This window comes from Pinus tabuliformis, chromosome 1_1 (assembly GCF_031772625.1).
Source record: "Pinus tabuliformis cultivar Carrire ecotype Pingquan chromosome 1_1, CPIR1, whole genome shotgun sequence".
In the NCBI taxonomy this organism is placed as follows: domain Eukaryota; kingdom Viridiplantae; phylum Streptophyta; class Pinopsida; order Pinales; family Pinaceae; genus Pinus; species Pinus tabuliformis.
In genome coordinates this window covers 628,402,605-628,425,694 of record NC_142297.1, presented here as the reverse complement: position 1 = coordinate 628,425,694, position 23,090 = coordinate 628,402,605, and the positions used below count along the sequence as shown (strand labels likewise).

The following is a 23,090-nucleotide window of genomic DNA, read 5'->3' as shown; positions in this document are numbered from 1 at the left end:
ACCAAACATGCAATTAACCAAAATACACACCCGTAAGTGAAGGAGGGGACGTCGACGGCGAAATCACCACCTTTCCCAAACAGGGTACCCTCTGAACTGTCCACTCTTATGCCCAAATCTCAAGTTGAACTCACCAAAATGATACCAAGCCCAGACTGCTTGGTAGAAAACCTCGCCACCCTCTATAAATATTTGATGGATGTTACCTCCCTCGCGACTCGAGGTTGATGGATATTTCACAAAAATAGCAATAACACCTCCCATACACAAGGTGCCTTGAGAGGACGGGGAGGTCGATCCTTGTACCATCTTCCGAGTGGTAGTCATGAATGTGTTACTTCATTAGCTTGGTTTATCACCCCCAGCGGGGAAGCCTCTTCTGAAGCCATGATCCTTCTGCACTCCCAAAGGTGGATGTCTTGTGAAAGTGGGGGCCAGTCCTCAATGAGTTCCTTACCCTAATGATCACTTCCCCAGTTGGTGACTTTGTTCGCCGCCTTGTTATCTTCTCGGTCAACGTGCTATGTGATTACATTTTCGAAGGAGGGGAGCCTGGAGTGAATATTCTCACCGATAAGCTCAAGCTTCGAACTCTTGATCACTCTGTCCAGGGGACCCATTGATCAAATTTTGCAGCATGGAGATTGGAATTTTAGAATCTCCCGTGACCTGCAGTTTTGTCACCCCCATTTCCTGAGCTACTTGCAATCCTTTCTCCATTGCTAGGAATTTAACCACATTATTAGTGGAACTACCACATGAGGCTTCAAAAAAATTCACCGCTTGCCCCTTTTCATTACAGATTACACCCTCGAGACTTGTCGGTCCCGAGTTGCCTTTAGAGGCACCATCAAAGTTAAGTTTGAAGAACCCCGGTGGGGGTCGGAGGAAGGTGTTGGGTGAGCGTTCTCTCATTGGTGGAAGACTAGTAAGTCCCAGAGCAATGGAGTCCAAGCTAAGAGCTAGAGCCGTCAAAATGTCGCGCTCCCTACCCTTCACTTTCCAATCATCCTTCGACCAATGGGAAATAGAGATGGTTTCCTTGATATTACATAGCACGACTTTCCACACTTGGTCCCCCTCGATGGCTTCTGAGTGGAATACTTCTCGGTTTCTTGCTTTCCAAAGGTTCCAGAGGAAAAATACTTGTGAAATACACCATGCCCTCAGTGATGATGGGGTTTTTAAAGAGCGTCCAATGCCACATCTCCATTGATTCTTTAAGACTATTATTCAACTGGTCAATCGCCCCAAACAATGAGGCAATCTGGTCCTAAATCTCCCTTTCCTTTGAGCAAAAGTTCAGTAAATGATCAGTTATTTCTTCCTCACTACAATAGAGAGGTCATCAAGAAGGACCACAAAAGTTTTTTTTTTTTTTTGTCCCATGTGAGAAGCTTTCCTTTCCCAATTAACCATAGAAATAACTAAACGTTTGGCCAAAGCCTAGAATACCAGATCTGTTTCCATAAAGGATCAGGATTCATATCCCTTGAGGCAGATAAAATCAAATAAGCTTCTTTAAGAGAGAACATTCCTGTCGGAAGATGACCCCAGTGCAACTTGTCAGCTTCCCCATTGTTAAAAATAGGGCGTTGTCGGAGTATCAGAGTGAGGGCTTCATAATCCATAGGTGGTTTATGGGTTGGCCAATGCACTGAGGATTTTCACTCTTGTCATTTCGACATCTGGTTGGCTTCTTTGCAGAAATCCTTTACTCTCCCAGCTCCCAAATGAGTGGTAAAGGCTTGGATATCCCTAAGAATTTCCTCCTGCTTTAATCTGGGGTGTTGAATCCATGCCTCATCCTAAAATCTAGCCTTGCACCCATTCATGATTTCCCAAAAACTGTGATCCTGTATAAGATCCCTATGTTCTTTTACCTGATTCCAAATAGAGGAGCAATTCGGTAGGTTATGATGGTTATTCAGAGGGTCCTTCCAACCAACAGTGCCATATTTAAATGGCCAAATTATCTTCGAGATATATTGGCCTCCCTACAGCCACCACCACCACACTTTGGAACTAAGGGCATGTGACAATATTTTTGGATCTTTTATCCCAAGGCCTCCATGGACCTTTGGTTTACATAATTTGTCCCATGCCATTAGAGCCCATTTGCCACCAATCTGTGGTCCTGACCAAAGATATCTCCAAAATTTGGCAGTTAGATCCTTATAGATGGTTTGAGGAGTCGAAAGGGCTGAGAGTTGGTATATCAGGGTAGCCTGTAGGACGAATTTCAAAAGGACAAGCCGACTGATAGAATTCAAAACCCTAAAGGTCCAACTGGAGAGCTTCCGGTCAATGCGATTGAGCATGTATTTCCAATAAGCGATATTTAAGGAGTTAGATACCAGAGGGACCCCGAGATATGTGCTTGGGAGTGAGCCAATTCTAAGTCCAAGGGTTCAAGCTAGATGGATTTGCACCCTTGGGTGAGTGTTAAAAAATAAGATATTTGATTTGTCGTCATTGATCAGTGTGCCCGATGCCTGCTGAAACTCCTCAAGGATGGAACCAAATTTCCTAGTTTCTTTAAGGGTTGGTTATCCATATAACATATTGTCATCAAAAATATTTGGTGAGTGACAAGAGGGGCTTCCTGGGAGAGTTTTATGCCCTGGATACTGTGGGACTTCGTCGTTACGTTTATGAGTCTACCCATACCTTCAACTACTATGATGAAGAGAAAGGGGGATATGGGATCCCCTTGTCGCAAACCTCCACCCATGTAAGGTGCGAGAGGGTGCTCCATTAACAAGAATGGAATAAAAGGGGGTTACAATCATGGATTTGACCCAGCTAATCCATGCGGGGAGAAGCCGAAAGCATCAAGGATGGACAAAAGATAGTTCCAATTCATGCGATCATAAGCTTTTGAGAGATCGAGTTTAATGAGCATACCTAGAGATTTGGATGAGGATAGAGAGTGAACTACTTCATGGGCCACCAATATACCATCCATGATCTCCCGACCTTCCACAAAACTTGACTGTTTGAGCCCTATAATATTTTTCAATAGGGGTTTTAGCTGCCGGATTAGAATGCCTGAAATAATTTTATAAATAACATTGCATAGGGAAATTGGTTGGAAACCACTTGGATCTAGTGCCGCACCTATCTTTGGGATAAGAGTGAGAAATGTTGCATTCAAACCCGACCAGATTCATTGAGAGCGGCATGAGAATTCCACTAATTCATGGATTTCAGCCCCTAGGAAGTGCCATCACTCTTTGAACAATTCAGAAGTGAATTCATCTGGACCATGAGATTTGTTCGTGGGGAGTGCCCGAACAACTTCTTCCACCTTCGCATAGGAGATGTCTCGCATGAGAGCCTCATTCTGATTTTCCAAGATTAATTTCAGAATACATTGCCTGATTCTAGAAATGGGATCGCTCTGGTCCTCATTAGGTTCCGTGAAAAGAGTTTGGAAATGGCCATTCAACTCTTTCGACATCTCTTCATGTTGCACTAAACGTCGACCATCAGATCCATTGAGGGAGAATATATGATTAAACTATTTGTATTTCAACATAGTCCTATGAAATAATTTTGTGTTGTGCTCCCCCTCTTTCAACCATTGAACTCTTGATTTTTTCCTCCATGGGATTTCCTCATGTTTCCGTCGTTTCTCAAGGTCATTTAGTACCTCTTCGTCCTAAGTAGAAAGGGCTTAAGTCCGCCCTTCCAAGATGATTTGTTATTGGATTGATCACATTTCTTCCTCCAACTTTCATTTTTCTTGATGTATATTGCCAAAATCGGATCGATTCCATTCTTTGATTATCCCTTTTAATTCCTTAATCTTTAGTTGGAAAGTTTCCATTGGGTTGCGGCCAATCACTCGGATGTCTTTCCACCATGCTTCAAGCTTAGAAAGGAATTATGGATTTTCAAGCCAGAAAGATTCAAAGTGGAAGGGGCGGTTCCGTGGAGCCCTCCTCAAGTCAATTTCTAAGGATATGGGCCAGTAGTCTGATTCGAGGCAGGGGAGGATCGATGCTTGAAAGAATAGGTCCTATTGAAGGATATTATCAGAAATAAGAAAATGATCCAGACGTGATGCAATCTGGGGCTTACCTCCCTGTCTGTTGTTCCATGTGAAGGAGCCATTCAAAAAATCAGTATCTTCTACTCCCAGATCTTGGATAGTCTCCTGAAAGGAAAGGGAGATCAGATCCAATCGTCTAACTCCTTCCTTCTTTTCTACCAGGTCCTTAATCAGATTAAAGTCCCCATCCAGAATGCAGTTGGAGTCACCAAAGAGTTCCTTCAGATGTTGCAAGCTCCTTAGAAAACCAATATTTGTCCCTAGCAACATGGGGCCGTAAACCCCTGTTAGCCAAACCTTCTCTAGGGATCCTATGCATTCAAACTGGCCAGAAATGGTATTTGGATAAGCGATCCAGATCCCGAAGGAAATAAATCTAGAGTCCCAAAGGATTCACAGAACTCGTGCACTACCCCTTGCATCTAGCTCCATACACTCCACCATGGGCCAGCTTCTACTTGTGATTTCACTGAGCTTTTCCTGCATTACTTTGGTTTCTTGCAGTATTAAAATATCCAGTTTCTCCTTCTGAATTTGTTCCTTCAAGTACCTCAACTTACCCTTAGAGTTGAGGCCTCGTATGTTCCACGATACCAGCTTCATTAAGGTGGTGTGGGGAGATAGCACTGGTAGTACTCCATCAGGATATTGGTTTGGCATGAGTCATTTTGAATAGAATTATTTATTTTTTACAGTTTAATTTTTTATTTTAAAATAATTAAAAATATAACTTTAATTAATATATTATAATAAATAAAACATGCACAAAAACTAATGTTTTGTTTGAGTTAGATTTTAAAAATCTTGAGTTAAAGGCTACATCATTATATAAAAAAAAACTTGATCACTTAAGTTTAAGAATACTATATGTTTTTAAGTATTAGAATATTAATATTAGTTTTAGATTATATTTTAATATTACAAAGCAATTGCAATGTGAATGATTAAAAAGAAAATGTTATTATTTATAAATAATGTTTTTTTGGGTGTTTTATTTCTTTCTAAACAAAAGTGTATAGGGTGTTTCTCACTAGGAAGATTGGACCATAACCAAAAGTTCACTCTTTGTAGAGAGACATACAATAACATAATGTTCAAAAAAACCCAAAAAGACTAAAAGTGGTTCAAACTGGCCATGAGAATACACATTGATACCAAAAAATGATAATATGCTAGGCGTAACATAAGACAAAGTAGAGGGATCATAATTCATAGTTGCAATCTAGATGGGGTCTTGGTTGTTGCCAGGGGTGCTCTTAGTCTAGGGTGGGATATTGGAATGCTGCTCGATGTCTTTGATCTAGGTCCTTCATGTGGTGTTGCAAATGCTCGATAGAGTGAAGGAGGTCTACCCAATGTTCAGATTGATCCAGTAGAATTCTATCGAGGAATTTCATATCCTAGTATAAGTTTATAGTGTGCATGTACTAATTGAGATGTCCTCGCATATGCTTGATATCCTGCACCCAGTTTTCCATCTCAGCGAGAGCCTCTATGTTTGAGAGATGGTGTCGATGAGAGAATATTTCTCTCTCCATGTGGGTAAGCTCATCCTAGATGCATGTTGGGGTAAGGTCACGAAACCAAGCCATAGTTTCCTCTAGGTGGTGTTGAGTACACATGTTTCCCCAAGTGGCATGTTCCTTGTAGCAGGTTTTACCTCTATGGACACGCGCACACTAATGAGTCATGGTGGAGAACCCAATAGATAAAAGAGAGAAAGTAATTAGGAGAGGAAAGAAACAAACGATGACTATAAAGAGAAAGACCACGCGAGGAGGAAAAATGGCCAGGTGGTTGGGAATCGAAGGAGGCCAGGAGTGGGGAGGGAGAAAGACACTAGTCAATGAACAAGGAGGAAGAACAAAAACATGAGGGCATGAGGAGGGCCCTAAGCCCATAAAAAATAACAAGGGAAGGGGAACAACATGGGTGAGTTAACTAGAGGAAGGCCACATAGGACCTGAAACAAGTCGAATATCATGAAAAGTGCACCAAACGAGAATGATGAGCGATGAAATACCATACGAGAAATCTGATATGAAAAAAATACCACACAAAGGATGTTTCTCAAGTCAAAACCCGTCAAGAATACATCAATAGAAGGCATCTAGCACCAGAATGAGCAATCCTTTTGCAAGCATAAGGAGCCAAGATTGAAGGATGCATCACATGCTTTGAACTTGCAAGGGGAAAGTAACTACTAGGTATAACCTATTCTCTAGGCAGTCAAATGGAAATTGTTGCCATATCTCCACTTCTTGTGGGGAGGTTATTCGATTTTAGATCTGTGAATGTTGGCCAAGGGTAGTAGAGCAGTGTCAAGCTAAGGCTCGAGGAGTTGGACTAACAAGAGACCCCAAATATAAATGGCAAGAGTTAAGGCCTATGCATAAAATAGGAGACTCTTACAACCAACAACAAATGTGCCAAATCTAAATTTTTCCATGAGGAAGGGTATAGTAATCTACAATGGAGTTGGTTTTAGCTTTTCACGAGTAAAGAGCTTGAAAGTTGTCTAGAGGACTAGTAAACATTCAAAGCTGGACAATAAAATGTGCATGAGACTGAGTATAATAAGAGTCGCCCACATGTATCCTTAAGAGGGGAGTTCTATAGGTGTTTCCAGGTGGAGGATAGTGTGGGTGAGTAGTCCAAACTTCCATGATTAGCTAAAATATCAACGACTTTATTTACTATTCACCGAACACGTGATGGGACAATGATTGATATGTTGGCAATAAGGGAGGAATATTTGCATATGAGTGTTTCTAAATGCCAACTCTTAGGTACTTTATCCATTGGGGTACCATTCGGTATCTTATATACCATGTTGATGATGAACTGAGAGTCTCCCTCTACAAAAAATTTGGAATACCTTTGTGTCTATGCAGTGTACAACCCTGTTATCCTTACAATATCAGCTACTATTCTTGGTTGTAAGTTCTCTCCTATTTCTATTAATAGAAAGAGTATCCTATTTTCTTGTTATATTACATTTACATTCAAGTATTTCAATGCCTCGTTGCATCATTAAATAGAGTAATTGAATTATGCTATGTAGATGTTGTGGATCTTTGGCTTTTTTGTTTTTGTTTTATGTGCAGGTTCTAATTATAGCATTTGGAGCTACGATTGGAGCTTACAAGCGAGGATGAAAGTAAATCTTGCAACAGTTTCCAAGAAAGCCTCTTTCCATTCTTCAATTTCTCTAAGGGAAACTCTATATTATTTGCTTTATGTTGTTTTGGACAAATCCACTAGGTCTAGGGAAGATACTTTTGCGTGCAATTGTAAATTCCATAGAAATATATTTGCTAAAGTCTATAGCAATATATTTGCTAGAAAAAATAGTGTTATGATTTCTCTCTATTTCTTCACCCTTAGCAGGACTCTACATGACATCATAGATTCCAACATTTAATATTGGAGTGAATGCTCTCTCCATCACCCCTAGTTTTATAAGATTTCTTAACATTTCATTGCACTTCTAGGGCTTTGATTTGTTATAGGGAATAGGAATATCATCAAGATAATTCCACTTTAAGGGTAAAGAAATAGAGAGAAATCATTTTTTCTAGCAAATATATTGCTATAGACTTTAGTAAAGGATTTCAACTAGAAACTTTCGAACTTGTAGCTAAAGATAGCAGTTGTACCCAACCTACAAATCATGAGAAGATTACCATCTTAGGTTATGCTTCAAAATAGGGTAAATTTCAACCTATTGTGCTATGAAAGCTAGGAGATCAAGGACATAGAAAGCCTAGAACTAACATTAGATTCAACCTAGGAGTTCAAACCCATGACCTCTATACTATCACTCATGGAATTTGGTGAGGTGGAAATGACGTGTATCTAGGAGGAATATCTATAATAAATTTAACTAGGATGTTCAATGGGTTAATAATGGAGGCATGGAGTTCCATATTTTTCATTTCCAAACATGAAATAGAAGTTTAGGATTGCATCTCCCAAGAACGAAGGTTTAGTATGTGCTTACCTCAATCTATAATAGGTGCGTTCCAAATCTTACCCTTAGAGGCACAACAATAGTCACAATTATGGTCCATTATGCATCTAGGAGTACAATGAATACCAAAAAATTAATATGATTTCCAGAATCCAAAGAGTTGTGAGTCCAAAGGGATAGATGACTAAAGATAAAGACGTTGAAATCCATTGAAGGGTATCCAAAATTCAAGGCTAGAAGCTCACTTAAGGATATGCTTATTGGTAAGACAAAATTGCTAGCATACTCGTAAAGAAAACCAAAATGATGCAAGGACAATTTACCTCATTCCCCAAATCCTATATCATTCTAATGTTTAGACTATGCATGCATACAACCAAATTTCCCATTAAACTTTTCCCAAAAACACACATAAGAGAATACAAATTTTGCACAATGAATATCTCATGAGAGAATAGGAACCCTCCTTATACCTATGGCAAATGTTTTCCTTTACCTCCTTTAAATACATAGCCTTACCTCAATTTTTATTTATAGGCTTGCTTAAAAGAAAAAGCTAAGATCAAGGCATTTTTCATAATTAGATAAATAACTAAAACAAAAATTCTAATAATTTCCTTCTTTCCAAAAATGACCTCTTTACAACATTTCATTACTTCTATTTCTTGGCCATGGTAGAAACTAAAAGAGGTAGAGAGAAAGGACGTGTTTGAATGAAAACCACATTTCTTGAATTTCTGGTAAGATAGGGATAATACAAACATTCTCCATAGTGATTATTTTTCGTTTTCTTATGAATCACGGTTTTGGAGTCTCCCAAGTCACTTGTTAACTCCATTTGTAATTGGAAAGGAAAGAAGAGTCCATAGAGGTGTAAAATTTTCTTTAATGTTTGTTCTTTTCCCAGTAGAGTAACAACACCTACACCACCTACTTGAGGATCTCCTTGAGTTGTCATAAAAAATCCTATTGTATATCAAAATTCAATTGAGGCGTATATGGAACTCTAGGATTTATTTATTTAGGATAAACTTTATATTATTTGGTGACTTTTACTATCAATGATTTTCTCACTCATGGTGAGATTTTGAGTCATGGAATTTTTTGGAGCTCGATACTCAATAGAGACCTCCTTCACAAAATTGTATATATACATAAAATTCAATAAAAAATTATGAATTTAAAAAATATAATAATATTAAAATTAAAATAAATTAATTTCATTAATAAATAATTTATTATATATATATATATATATATATTAATATTATAAAGAGAATAAATTACAATAATCTATTTATAACTATTCAAATAATATATATATCCAAAAAAATAATTTAATTAATACTTTTTATTTGCACCAAAGAAGGAGCTTTCACCTATTTGTATTGAAATGGAAAAGTGATTTTGCCCTCTTCGTTACTCCAAAGTTGAAAAAAAATGGGAAACTTACGACCTCCGTAAACGCCAAACAGTGTCTTTTCAAAAAGTTATTTATTATTATTTTAACGTTAAATATACAGCAAAAGCGATGAGAGTCATCCCTTTTTTTTCCATTACAGTGTGGTTTCAAAAAGGGAAATGCTTTGACGTGTTACATTTTTTTTTAGCAAAATAAGTTTTTCTCGCTATTATGGGCGGAATGGAAAACCCATTCCGCCCTCTTTGTTAGTTACTCCAAAGATTGAAAAGAAAGGGAAATTTACAACCTTGGCTAGCACCCAACTGGACTCTCTTTTCCAAAGGTTATATTTTATAAAGAGACTCCAGACGTTATATTTTACAACCTTGGCTAGGACCCAACTGGAGTCTCTTTTCCAGACGTGGCCCTCTCCAATGCTTTCAAAAGCATGTCCTTTTACATACCGGTGGGATTTGTGGCGTTTTTATCATCACATTTGATAGCACAAAGGCAGTGCCCACGAGGTTGCCCCGGATATGATAGTTGTAACTCTCCACCGTGATAATTGCCCATACATTGGAGAGGAGCTTGTCATCTGCCAAGAGAACGAGCTTTTGGTTCCTGCTCAAGGTGCGACAGAAGGAAAATGAAATAAAATCCATTGCATCCATATTCAAAAACCTGTTGCAAATATTCCGCGCGCAACCTTGAAATTTGAAATTCCAGGCGCCATGGTGCAGAGGTAGCATTCGCTCAAAGAGCTATCCAGTCATATATTAGGTATTTAATGCCTTTAGAGGAGCACGCGACTTAACGCGATAACACGGGAGCGGGCAAATTCGGCATTAAATAATATTTGCCCGCTCCCGTGTTATCGGGCTAAGTTGCGTGCTGCTCTGAGGGCATTAAATACCCAATAGGCTAAGTTGCGTGCTGCTCTGAGGGCATTAAATACCCAATATATGGCTGGTTAGCTCCAGCCTCCATCTAATACTATTTCCGTCCAAACAATCAGTCATGCTGAACTGGGTTAGTGATCTCACCAATGAGTCGTTCGGCCCCGTCCAAACAGTCAGTAAAATTTTAAAAAATTTAATATTGAGTGTCTGAATTTTTTTACGTGGAAATAGATTCAGATATTTAAAATTAAATATTGAAATTTAACAATATAAATGGATACTTTTAAATTTTTATAAAAATATTAAATATAAATAATGAATATTAATGATATTTATTTTTTTTAATTTTATTTTTATTAAATAATTATATAAAAAGTACATAAGAATTATTAAAAATTAAATTAATATGATATTTAATTTCTTATTTATTAAATAATTATATAAAAATTATAGGTAGCTATTAAAAAATAAAAAGTTTATATATTAAAAGAGTTATTAAAAACTAAATCAGTTAGAGAATATTTGATATAAAAAATATATTATATTATAAATAAATAATAATTAAGCCCATGGGGCTTTGGATTGATAGTAAATGAGTGCATTGTTAAAGCATTCTTTGCAATAAGTTATTGGTTCAAATCCCCCATTGTTGCTTACCTACCTAAAAAAATAAATAAATTATTATTATTATTATTATTATATAAAAAGTTTATTTATAACATTTATAAAATAGCTATATTTATAGTAGTTAATTTTTTTCAAAGTTATAGATTTTCTAAAAACTAAAAAAAAAAAATTATACATATTGTATCATATATTTAAGTAATTATTATCACTTACTTAAAAAATAAAGAGACCTCATTTTATAAGCAATTTTAAAAATAAAAAAAGTGAATATTTCACATAAAAGTACGCTTATTATAAACAAAGAGCACAAATATTGTAAGTAATTATTAAAAAAATAAAGAGAATATATTATAAATAGTTATTAAAAATTAGATAAATAATCTCTTTCATTCATTAGAGAAGTTTTAATTCACTTGTTAAATTTTACTATTTATAAATTTACTATATTAAAAATTTGAATAAATAAAATAAAATTTTGAATTTCTAATTATTAAACTAATTCTAATTTATATATTATATTTTATTATTTATAAATTTATTAGATTATAAATAATTTATTATATTGATTTTAGTGGATATTAATCATCCTCAATTAAAATATTTATAATATTATAATTAAAAATATTTAATATAAAATATAATTATTTGATATAAAACATAATTATAAATTATTATTCCTAAAATGTAGTAAGTAATTTATATATTAAAAGTAAAAATTAAATATATTAAATAAGTTAGTTATTTACAATATTATACTAAAAAAATATTAGATATTAATTATAATTATAAACAATTGTTTAATATAAAATATAATTAAAATAATAATTAATAATAAAATATATTATTAGTTAATTTTACATGTTAATAATGAGATTTAAAATATCAAATAATATTGGATATCTCAAATACTTATATCTTAAATTATAGGTACTCATTCCTAATTACTTTAAATTAATTAAATATGAATTTAATTTTAATTTATTTTAAAGAGTATTTTAACATTGCACTTATTTATTATTAATTTAAAATTCCATAAATTATTGTATAATATTCATTAAAATTTATTTATATTTAAATTTTAGAAAATATATCATTTTAAATTATTAAAAAAAATAATTATAAAATGTATTATAATAATTATTATCTAAAAAATTATAATAATCATTCACTATTAAAAGCACGATATTAAAATCAAGTTTCACCGGTATAACTAGTTGAGGAAGCCTTATAAGCAAGATCAAACCTTAGGGGTGGTTGTGTTAGGGATAGTTGTGTCATACCTGACTTTGAGAAGTCGAGCCTTCACAAAAAAAACACAATATAAAAGAAACTCTAATATTATTTTCCTATAAAATTTGTTTCATTCTAAATTTATTAAGTAAAATAAAATATATTTTAATAAATTAAAATTTAAAATATATTTCAAATTTCCTTTAATAAAAAAAAAAATATCTAAATTAATCATACACTAATTTAACTCTGATGTTATTTTACACACTAATTTAACTATAATGGTATTTTAATTTTACTGTAAATTAAAAATAATATAATTTTACATTTAAATTAACACTACTTTATTTTCCCCTTAAGTTTAAAAATAATATTAAAAATATAATATAATTTTTAACATACAATAGACCTTGCACATCGTCTAGGACTTGATCTAATGGAACCGAACTCAACGGATTTGCTTCCCAACATCTTGTGCTTTTCCATTACAAGGATTGAACTATTACACGATTTGTGGAAAACTTACAGGTTTTGCTTTTCAAGGAATTTTGTTTGCGCGCAATTAAGCTATGAGAATTTCTATAAACAGCAATTTTGGTTACGAGTAATTACGCCGTAAGGCGTTCCCTCTGAAACAAACTCCCCTCCCATGCCAGCTGTAACTTTGTCAGCCTTCGATTCCGATGTTAGACGATGGAAAGAGTGACAGCCATTGGATTGGAAAAAACCGGTATGAATCCGTTGAATCGGTTAGAGAACGAGGTGCAACTGAGAAAGAGGTAGAAAGACTACGCCACGTCCTTTAGCGGCAGAGGAAGGAATTGAAGGGACAGATGCTTGAAGCTTCCAGGGAAGAAGCTGAACGCAAAAGAATGCTCGATGAGAAATCAAATTACCCTCTGAAACAAACTCCCCTCCCATGCCAGCTGTAACTTTGTCAGCCTTCGATTCCGATGTTAGACGATGGAAAGAGTGACAGCCATTGGATTGGAAAAAACCGGTATGAATCCGTTGAATCGGTTAGAGAACGAGGTGCAACTGAGAAAGAGGTAGAAAGACTACGCCACGTCCTTTAGCGGCAGAGGAAGGAATTGAAGGGACAGATGCTTGAAGCTTCCAGGGAAGAAGCTGAACGCAAAAGAATGCTCGATGAGAAATCAAATTATAGGTACAGATTTAAAATTTATTGTGTTGTTGATTCATTTCTAAAATCAGACTAGGTTTCGTTACCTTGTTCTATGAGAACATTACATTATTCAAGTTAGTTTCTTGGTTAATTTCTGTCACTTCTGAAAAGTCTCTGTATCAAATTAGTTTTGTGGATCTTGCAGCTTGTTTACATTAAGCTATTCTGTTAAATATTAGGAATATCCTGGTTTCGAATATGCTAATTAATGCGATATGTTCAGAAGGGCCTTGACACTATGATCTTTTTAAGCTCCAATGAAGTAGTAACAGCCAATGTTGATCCACGCAACATAAGATTGCCACCCTGATTCAACAGCTACCCCTGAAAACCGTTTCGAACCAGAAATGCACATTCAGACTTAACCTCTAATTTACTTGCTATTGGTCCATATCATTAAATATTCCAAATCTCATATATTAATTTTAACCTGATCATTTAAATGATCAGAAGTTTGCATCTGTTTTTGTTTTTTTATTTTAGTTTTTCCCCTTCTGAGCTTAATAGATGCAGGATTAATTTTTTTCCAGGTCTAAGCTTAATAGATCCCAGATTAAATTTATCTTTTTTAATAGATTTGATGGAATACTTTTACATCAATGCACCAAAAGAATGGAGCTTCTTTCGGATGTAAGAGATTTTCAACTTTTCATTGAGTTTGACAGAGTTCTGTCCGATCAGTTTTATTCACAAGTTTGCATTTGATTTATTTGATCCCTTTCTGAACTTAAACATTTGGTGATACTTTTGGTGATGAAACTGTTTTTTATTAGGAACTATAATGACATCCAGGCATGTTTACGTTATTGCACCAAACAGAATAAGTGTGGTCTTAAATGGAAGAGATTTCAACTTTTCATTAAGTTGGATATAAATAAATTCTAGTAGATCAATTTTAACCTCAAATCTCACATATCAATTTTAATCTCCTACTCTGAAAAATTGGCAAAGTGGAGTCAACGAGAAAAGCAAGTGCATTGCCTAAAAGGCAAGTGCATTGCCTAAAAGTACTGGCTGAACACTGTTGAAGAGAATAGTAAACGCCAGCAAAATCGCCATTCTAGAAACCGTGTCTCTGATGACAGAACTGCTTGTGAACAACAGAGCAAAATCCTGGCGGAAGACCACAATGAGAACCCAAAATACAACACCTATTGCACTTGATGTAGTTGCAGAGACAATTATTGCAAATTTGGCTCCCCTGCCATTTCCAGCTCCTAGCTCATTGGCAATCCTCACTCTGCAAGAATCAACTTCAAATTACACCTAAGTCTAAATTAAATAGATAATACTATAACAGACAAAAAGAAACCCATTCAAATTCTAAAAAAAGGACATTAGGTGCCATCCAAAATAATAGTACACTGAGCATACCCAACTGCAACAAAGAATCCAGGGGGTATCATCATCTCCCAGCCATTGATGTTCATGCGGAAAGTAACGAAGTTCAAGTCTCAAAATATTAGAATGTGAATTTAATTACCATGCATCATTCTAATAAGAAACAGAGAAGCAGGTTTTACCAGATAGAAAGGGAATTCACTGCAACTTGAGGATCTGTTAGTTTCCCTGTGAGGACCAGCACCCTGTAATACCAATTCTCTAAACTGAAGATAAAACAAATAATGTGAGCTCCTTTTGCGCTGAAATTAGAATCAATCAAATAGGAATCCTTTCAAAAGTGAGTTGTGGTGTGTTCAACTAACCATAGCATCACACCAGATGCGACGGAGAGCTTGAGAAAAGGCCACAAGTCTCTGAATGCTTTTCTGGAAAGCCCGGTCCACGTATGGGGACAACCTCCACAAGTAACATAAAGAAATTGACCAATTGCAGGCACCCACCACGCTAAATCCAATGTAATGGCTGCTCCCACAAGTCCCATTTCCAATTTAACGATAAAAAGCCAGGTTAGGACAATATGAAGCACCAATGAAGCTACAGAAAGCCAGGCAATGACCATGTTTTTCAACTGTGACTGCAGGTATCTCTGAATCAGAAACATAAATACAAATGCAAAGTGCTGAGGAATGAACCAGATTGAAACTGATCCGGATAGTTCAGCAATATCATCTGGCTGACCCATCAACTTGAGAAGGGGGGTGGCAAATATATAAACTGGTAGGAGGAGGACTGCAACAACAAAAAGCACAATCCAAGAGCGTTGCATATATACTCCCAGCATGTGGTATTGCTTAGCTCCGTAAGCTTGACCGCACAGAGTTTCCAGGGCACTGCCCATGCCTAACTGCCATTAAAACACAAGTTGAAACTACATCAGCAATAGGGGCCATGATGGCATAGCTGATTTACTTGCGTTTAATGTCAAAGTGATCACTTTCAAATTTTGACCTTCAAACTGTTAGAATTGGATACAGTCCGGAGTCGCTATATTAAATTTCCTTGTGCGGATTAGAATTTGAAGAGATAATTTTCGAAGAACCTTTTTTTCTCCCGCGAAATTGATAACTATATGTGTGAACAGAGCGATTGACTGTTATTTTTCTTCTTCTTTTGTATTAGGCATAAGCAGGTAATGCTTGAAGCTTATGACCAGCGATGTGAAGAAACATGCAACAATTTTTGCAGAATATCAGCGACGACTATATCGTTATGTTGATAAGCAAGGGATGCACAGCGAGTGAGGGTTGGCAGTGGGCAAGATGCAACCCCTGACATCCTGTGTGCTCGTAACGAGCAGGATACAGTTTATGCCACAATTAAGGGCAACAAGCCAGCGGATGGTCTCATTCTTATTGAAACAGCACAGGAAAGGAGCATTAGAAAGGCATGTGAATCACTTGCAGCTCATCTCATTGAAAGAATACAGAACACTTTTCCGGCTTATGATGGGGGTGGTGTTCAGGGACATGCACATCTAGATGCTGAGAAGCTAGTTATTGATTTGGATGGGGAAATACCAAATGATGTGAAGGATATTGCTCTAAATTTGCTCAGGAGTCCTCCACAATTGCTACGTGCAATTACTACATATACTGCTCGAACTGTCAATCTGATAAACCGAGAGACGGAGAAAATTGATGTCGGGACTGATGCTGAACGTCTGAGGTATTTGATTATTGCTTTGCCTTCTCCATTATCTTTAATTTTGATTTACCAACAATGATATGAAAGCAGATATCGGTATTTCCATTATTGTATGATCACAATCTTGTTTTTGAAATAATAGCTGATCAATTGTCTGTTATTATATTTATAAAATGCCTTCCTTAAATACAATAGAAGTATTGGAAGTGCCTCAATACCATGGAACCCATCCCTCCTCGCCCCCTCCACTGAGAAATTGCTTTAGGAAACCACTCATCAAAATTTCGTGGGCATTTTCCAACAATGAACTTTAGGTGCAGTTTCGAGGAAATTGAAGGAGAATTTCAAAATTCCAAACAATGGGGTTTTTGAAAAATTGCCTCAATTAGATGAGACACGAGATTTTTTTTAAAATTGTCAACAGTTTGGGAGATTTTGTTGGTTTTCTAAAGGGTATATACTCAGTTTTTGGCATGGCTGAGTTTTGCAAAACAACTAATCCTTTATTTGAAGGTTGGTTGTTGGGTGCATGTTTCCTTCATGGCTTCGAATTAGAAGCTTTGATATCATGAAAATGCTTTTTCAGATCTAGGTGCATCTTCTACCAGAGTTTTAGAAGTCACTGGTTTTGATATTCAAGAGAAGATTATTCATAACTCTTTTGTATTCATTCAGTTTTATTCATCGCATACATAGCTTAATAATTTTGGCTCTAACCACATTCTAAAAGCAAATATCTTGAGTCTACTAACCAATTGCATTTGTTATAAAGGGAATTTCCAAGATCTTGGTCCAGTTTCCTACTAACATTTGAGAATGTTGAAGTTCTGTCTATATCAAATCTTGGGGTATCGTGTAGATCTAGTATAAGACGATCGCAGATCAATAGTTATTATAAATCGTAAACCCCCTCTGTGTGTTCGATGTTTAACAAAGGGAGTGAAAAAAACTATTGGTGATGTGGCAGCAAGAGGTTCATAATAGCACCCCCTTGACAGTTTTCAATACCATGGAACCCATCCCTCCTCTCCACCTCCACTGAGAAATTGCTTTTGGAAACCACTCATCAAAATTTCGCGGGCATTTTCCAACAATGAACTTTAGGTGCATTTTCCAGGAAATTGAAGGAGAATTTCAAAATTCCAAACAATGGGGTTTTTGAAAAATGGCCTCAATTAGATGAGACACGAGATTTTTTTTAAAATTGTCGACAGTTTGGGAGATATTGTTGGTTTTCTAAAGGGTATATACTCAGTTTTTGGCATGGCCGAGTTTTGCAAAACAACTGATCCTTTATTTGAAGGTTGGTTGTTGGGTGCATGTTTCCTGGCTTGGAATTAGAAGCTTTGATATCATGAAAATGCTTTTTCAGATCTGGGTGCATCTTCTACCAGAGTTTTAGAAGTCACTGGTTTTGATATCCAAGAGAAGATTATTCATAACTCTTTTGTATTCATTCAATTTTATTCATCGCATGCATAGCTTAATAATTCTGGCTCTGATCACATTCTAATAGCAAATATCTTGAGTCTGCTAACCTATTGCATTTGTTATAAAGGGAATTTCCAAGATCTTGGTCGAGTTTCCAACTAACATTTGAGAATGTTGAAGTTCTGTCTATATCAAATCTTGGGGTATCGTGTAGATCTAGTATAAGACGGTAGAAGATTGATAGTTATTATAGATCGTGAACTGCCTCTATGTGTTCGATGTTTAACAAAGGGAGTGAAAAAAACTATTGGTGATGTGGCAGCAGCAGGTTCATAGTAGCATCCCCTTGACAGTTTTCAATACCATGGAACCCATCCCTCCTCTCCCCCTCCATCGAGAAATTGCTTTTGGAAACCACTCATCAAAATTTCGTGGGCATTTTCCAACAATGAACTTTAGGTGCGGCTTCCAGGAAATTGAAGGAGAATTTCAAAATTCCAAACAATGGGGTTTTTGAAAAATGGCCTCAATTAGATGAAACACGATTTTTTTTTTTAAATTGTCAACAGTTTGGGAGATTTTGTTGGTTTTCTAAAGGGTATATACTCAGTTTTTGGCATGGCCAAGTTTTGCACACTGATCCTTTATTTGAAGGTTGGTTGTTGGGTGCATGTTTCCTTCATGGCTTCGAATTAGAAGTTCATATCATGAAAATGCTTTTTCAGATCTGGGTGCATCTTCTACCCGAGTTTTAGAAGTCACTAGTTTTGATATTCAAGAGAAGATTATTCATAACTCTTTTGTATTCATTCAGTTTTATTCATCGCATGCATAGCTTAATAATTTTGGCTCTGAGCACATTCTAGTAGCAAATATCTTGAGTCTGCTAACCAATTGCTTTTGTTATAAAGGGAATTCGAAGATCTTGGTCGAGTTTCCGACTAACATTTGAGAATGTTGAAGTTCTGTCTATATCAAATCTTGGGGTATCATGTAGATCTAGTATAAGACGATAGCAGATCGATAGTTATTATAAATCATGAACCCCCTTTTGGTGTTCGATGTTTAACAAAGGGAGTGAAAAAAACTATTGGTGATGTGGCAGCAGCAAGTTCATAGTAGAACCCCCTGGACAATTTTCAATACCATGGAACCCATCCCTCCTCTCCCCCTCCACTGAGAAATTGCTTTTGGAAACCACTCATCAAAATTTCGTGGGCATTTTTCAACAATGAACTTTAGGTGCAGTTTCCAGGAAATTGAAGGGGAATTTCAAAATTCCAAACAATGGTGTTTTTGAAAAATGGCCTCAATTAGATGAGACACGAGAATTTTTTTAAAATTGTCAACAGTTTGGGAGATTTTTTTGGTTTTCTAAAGGGTATATACTCAGTTTTTGGCATGGCCGAGTTTTGCAAAACAACTGATCCTTTATTTGAAGGTTGGTTGTTGGGTGCATGTTTCCTTCGTGGCTTGGAATTAGAAGCTTTGATATCATGCAAATGTTTTTTCAGATCTGGGTGCATCTTCTACCAGAGTTTTAGAAGTCACTGTTTTGATACTCAAGAGAAGATTATTCATAACTCTTTTGTATTCATTCAGTTTTATTCATCGCATTGTTAGTCACAGAAACGGAACATCAAGAACCTCATGTCTTTGATGAAATTTTTGTTATGATCTTAATGAACTTATTTATGGTGTTTTAAATCAGAGAAATGAAATCTAAGAACCTGATGCTTTTGATTTCAATGCGGATAGATGAAATGCACATCTACTCCCTTCTGCATCAGCATCATAGAAAGAAAGCATTCCTTTTACAAATACGTCCCAATTCTCTATTTTAAGTTTCAGGGGAATGGGTTTGTGGGGGATACATTGGGGATTATCCTCTTCTTTATTTTGGGTTCCCACTCTGCCCCAAGTTTTGAGCAAGGTGCCCATTCTATCTACCACTTTCCCTATCCCGGAGGCAAAAATTTTTAAAAATTCCAATAGATAGAAGGTGTGGAACACCTGGTTCAAACCATGATAAATCAGATTTGTTTCAGAAATATCATTGTTGTCTATATTTTGTGTGTTGATTTCTTGCCTGCAAATTTGAATCTGTTGTAAATATTCCTGAAAATCTCTAGAGTTATAACTCGAACCCTCACGTTCTCCGCGGCATTCAGCGCCTTCACGAACAAGGTCATCTGGCTGATCGTCATTTCTTTTTTCTTTGCACGAGGCTTTGTGAAGACAGGGTTAGGTGATCGAATCGCCACATAGCCTGGTATGCATTCCTTTTCCAAATACGTCCCAATTCTGTGTTTTAAGTTTCAAGGGAATTGGTCTGTGGGGGATACATTGGGGATTCTCCTGTTCTTTATTTTGGGTTCCCACTCTGCCCCTAGTTTTGAGGAAGGTGCCCATTCTGTCTACCACTTGGCTTATCCTGGAGGCAAAACTTTTTAAAAATTCTAATAGATAGAAGGTGCGGAACACCTTGTTCAAACCATGATAAATCAGATTTGTTTCAAAAATATCATTATTGTCTATATTCTGTGTGTTGATTTCTTGCTTGCAAATTTGAATCTGTTGTAAATATTCCTGAAAATCTTCATAGTTATAACTCGAACCCTCACGTTCTCTGTGGCATTTAGCGCCTTTACGAACAAGGTCATCTGGCTGATCGTCATTTCTTTTTTCTTTGCGCGAGGCTTTGTGAAGATAGGTTTAGGCAATCGAATCGCCATATATTTTGTCAAATGGCTGGGGAAGAGCACTCTAGGGCTTTCCTACGAGTTAACTATAAGCAAAGCTCTCATTGCCCTAGCAATGCCCACTACGACTGCTAGAGCCGGGGGAGTGTTCTTTCCCATTATCCAGTCCTTGTCTCTCTCCGGAGGTAGTTTGCCCAACGATAAGTCGTCAAAGAGACTCGATTCCTATCTCATTCAGTCACAATTCCAGGTAATTATTTTCGTTGCGTATGATATTTTGGAGCATATTGATGGCATTTTCATTCACAAAAACACACTGTTTAAAACGGGATGCTTTCTATTAAATTTTGATTTTGATTTTAATGAGATTTATTATGGTGTTTTCTATCACAACAACGAAACCTTAACATCCCCATGCTTTTGATTTTGATCTAATTAACTTAATTATAGCATTTTCAGTAACAAAAACAAAATCTTGCATTTGATTAAAGTATGGTTTTGATCTTAATGAGCTTAGTTATACCATTTTCAATCACAGAAATAGAATCTCAAAACCCCACTTTTGATTAAATTTTGATTTTGATCTTATTGAGATTAATTATGGCGTTTTTAATCACAGAAAAAAATTCTTTTTCTATTAAATTGCGATTTTCATTCCAATGAGCTTAATTATGGCATTTCCAACCACAGAAATGGAATCAAACACTTGTTGTTGTTTCCGTTTTGATTTTGATCTTAATGAGCTTCATTATGGCGTTTCCAATCACAGGAATGGAACTTTAAGAATCCCATGTCTTTTATTAAACTCTAATTTTTGATCTTAATGAGTTTAGTTATGGCGATTACAGGCATAGAAACTAAATTTCAAGAATCTGAATTTTAATCTTGATCTTAATGAATTTAATTACGGTGTTTTTGATCACAGAAACCAAATCTCAAGAACACCCGAGGTTGATTTTTATCTTAGTGAGCTTCATTATGGCATTTTCAGTCATAGAAACGGAACATCAAGAACCTCATGTCTTTGATGAAATATTTGTTTTGATCTTAATGAGCTTATTTATGGTGTTTTAAATCAGAGAAACGAAATCTAAGACCCTGATGCTTTTGATTTCAATGCGGACACACGACATGCACATCTACTCCCTTCTGCATCAACATCATAGAAAGAAAATCTTAAAACCCGATTATTTTTTATTATAACAACCATATATTTTTATTTGTATTAAATTTGATATTTGATTCTGGGAGAATAGGCTCCTTTGAAACAGTTGTAATGTAAAGTTTATTTCAATTACCTTTGAGGCTTCATTCAATCACATAACGGAACTCATTAAGAATGAAGCCTCAAAGGTAATTGAAATAAACTTTACATTACAACTGTTTCAAAGGAGCCTATTCTCCCAGAATCAAATATCAAATTTAATACAAATAAAAATATATGGTTGTTATAATAAAAAATAATCGGGTTTTAAGATTTTCTTTCTATGATGTTGATGCAGAAGGGAGTAGATGTGCATGTCGTGTGTCTGCATTAAAATCAAAAGCATCAGGTTCTTAGATTTCGTTTCTCTGATTTAAAACACCATAAATAAGCTCATTAAGATCAAAACAAATATTTCATCAAAGACATGAGGTTCTTGATGTTCCGTTTCTATGACTGAAAATGCCATAATGAAGCTCACTAAGATAAAAATCAACCTCGGGTGTTCTTGAGATTTGGTTTCTGTGATCAAAAACACCGTAATTAAACTCATTAAGATCAAGATTAAAATTCAGATTCTTGAAATTTAGTTTCTATGCCTGTAATCGCCATAACTAAACTCATTAAGATCAAAAATTAGAGTTTAATAAAAGACATGGGATTCTTAAAGTTCCATTCCTGTGATTGGAAACGCCATAATGAAGCTCATTAAGATCAAAATCAAAACGGAAACAACAACAAGTGTTTGATTCCATTTCTGTGGTTGGAAATGCCATAATTAAGCTCATTGGAATGAAAATCGCAATTTAATAGAAAAAGAATTTTTTTCTGTGATTAAAAACGCCATAATTAATCTCAATAAGATCAAAATCAAAATTTAATCAAAAGTGGGGTTTTGAGATTCTATTTCTGTGATTGAAAATGGTATAACTAAGCTCATTAAGATCAAAACCATACTTTAATCAAATGCAAGATTTTGTTTTTGTTACTGAAAATGCTATAATTAAGTTAATTAGATCAAAATCAAAAGCATGGGGATGTTAAGGTTTCGTTGTTGTGATAGAAAACACTATAATAAATCTCATTAAAATCAAAATCAAAATTTAATAAAAAGCATCCCGTTTTAAACAGTGTGTTTTTGTGAATGAAAATGCCATCAATATGCTCCAAAATATCATACGCAACGAAAATAATTACCTGGAATTGTGACTGAATGAGATAGGAATCGAGTCTCTTTGACGACTTATCGTTGGGCAAACTACCTCCGGAGAGAGACAAGGACTGGATAATGGGCAAGAACACTCCCCCGGCTCTAGCAGTCGTAGTGGGCA

At 35.7% G+C, this 23,090-nt stretch overlaps 1 protein-coding gene across 1 annotated transcript; it reads right to left on the bottom strand.

The window, feature by feature from the left end:
- Positions 1–14,355: 14,355 nt before the first annotated feature.
- Positions 14,356–20,060, bottom strand: LOC149214890 (protein DETOXIFICATION 27-like). The gene is made up of 5 exons (XM_089389537.1): positions 20,007–20,060; positions 15,081–15,622; positions 14,899–14,981; positions 14,749–14,806; positions 14,356–14,614 (listed from the first exon to the last, which is right to left on the bottom strand). Exons 1-5 carry the CDS (start codon positions 20,058–20,060, stop codon positions 14,356–14,358), a joined length of 996 nt encoding a protein of 331 aa, XP_089245663.1.
- Positions 20,061–23,090: the final 3,030 nt, after the last annotated feature.

Excerpts from the sequence above, each read along its gene's own strand:
- LOC149214890 (XM_089389537.1), bottom strand. The coding sequence starts at position 20,060 with ATGACGATCAGCCAGATGACCTTGTTCGTGAAGGCGCTGAATGCCGCG. Across the intron at positions 15,623-20,006 it reads CGCTGAATGCCGCGGAGAAC|TTAGGCATGGGCAGTGCCCT; the intron begins GTGAGGGTTCGA and ends TTTTAATGGCAG. Across the intron at positions 14,615-14,748 it reads GGATTCTTTGTTGCAGTTGG|AGTGAGGATTGCCAATGAGC; the intron begins GTATGCTCAGTG and ends TGATTCTTGCAG.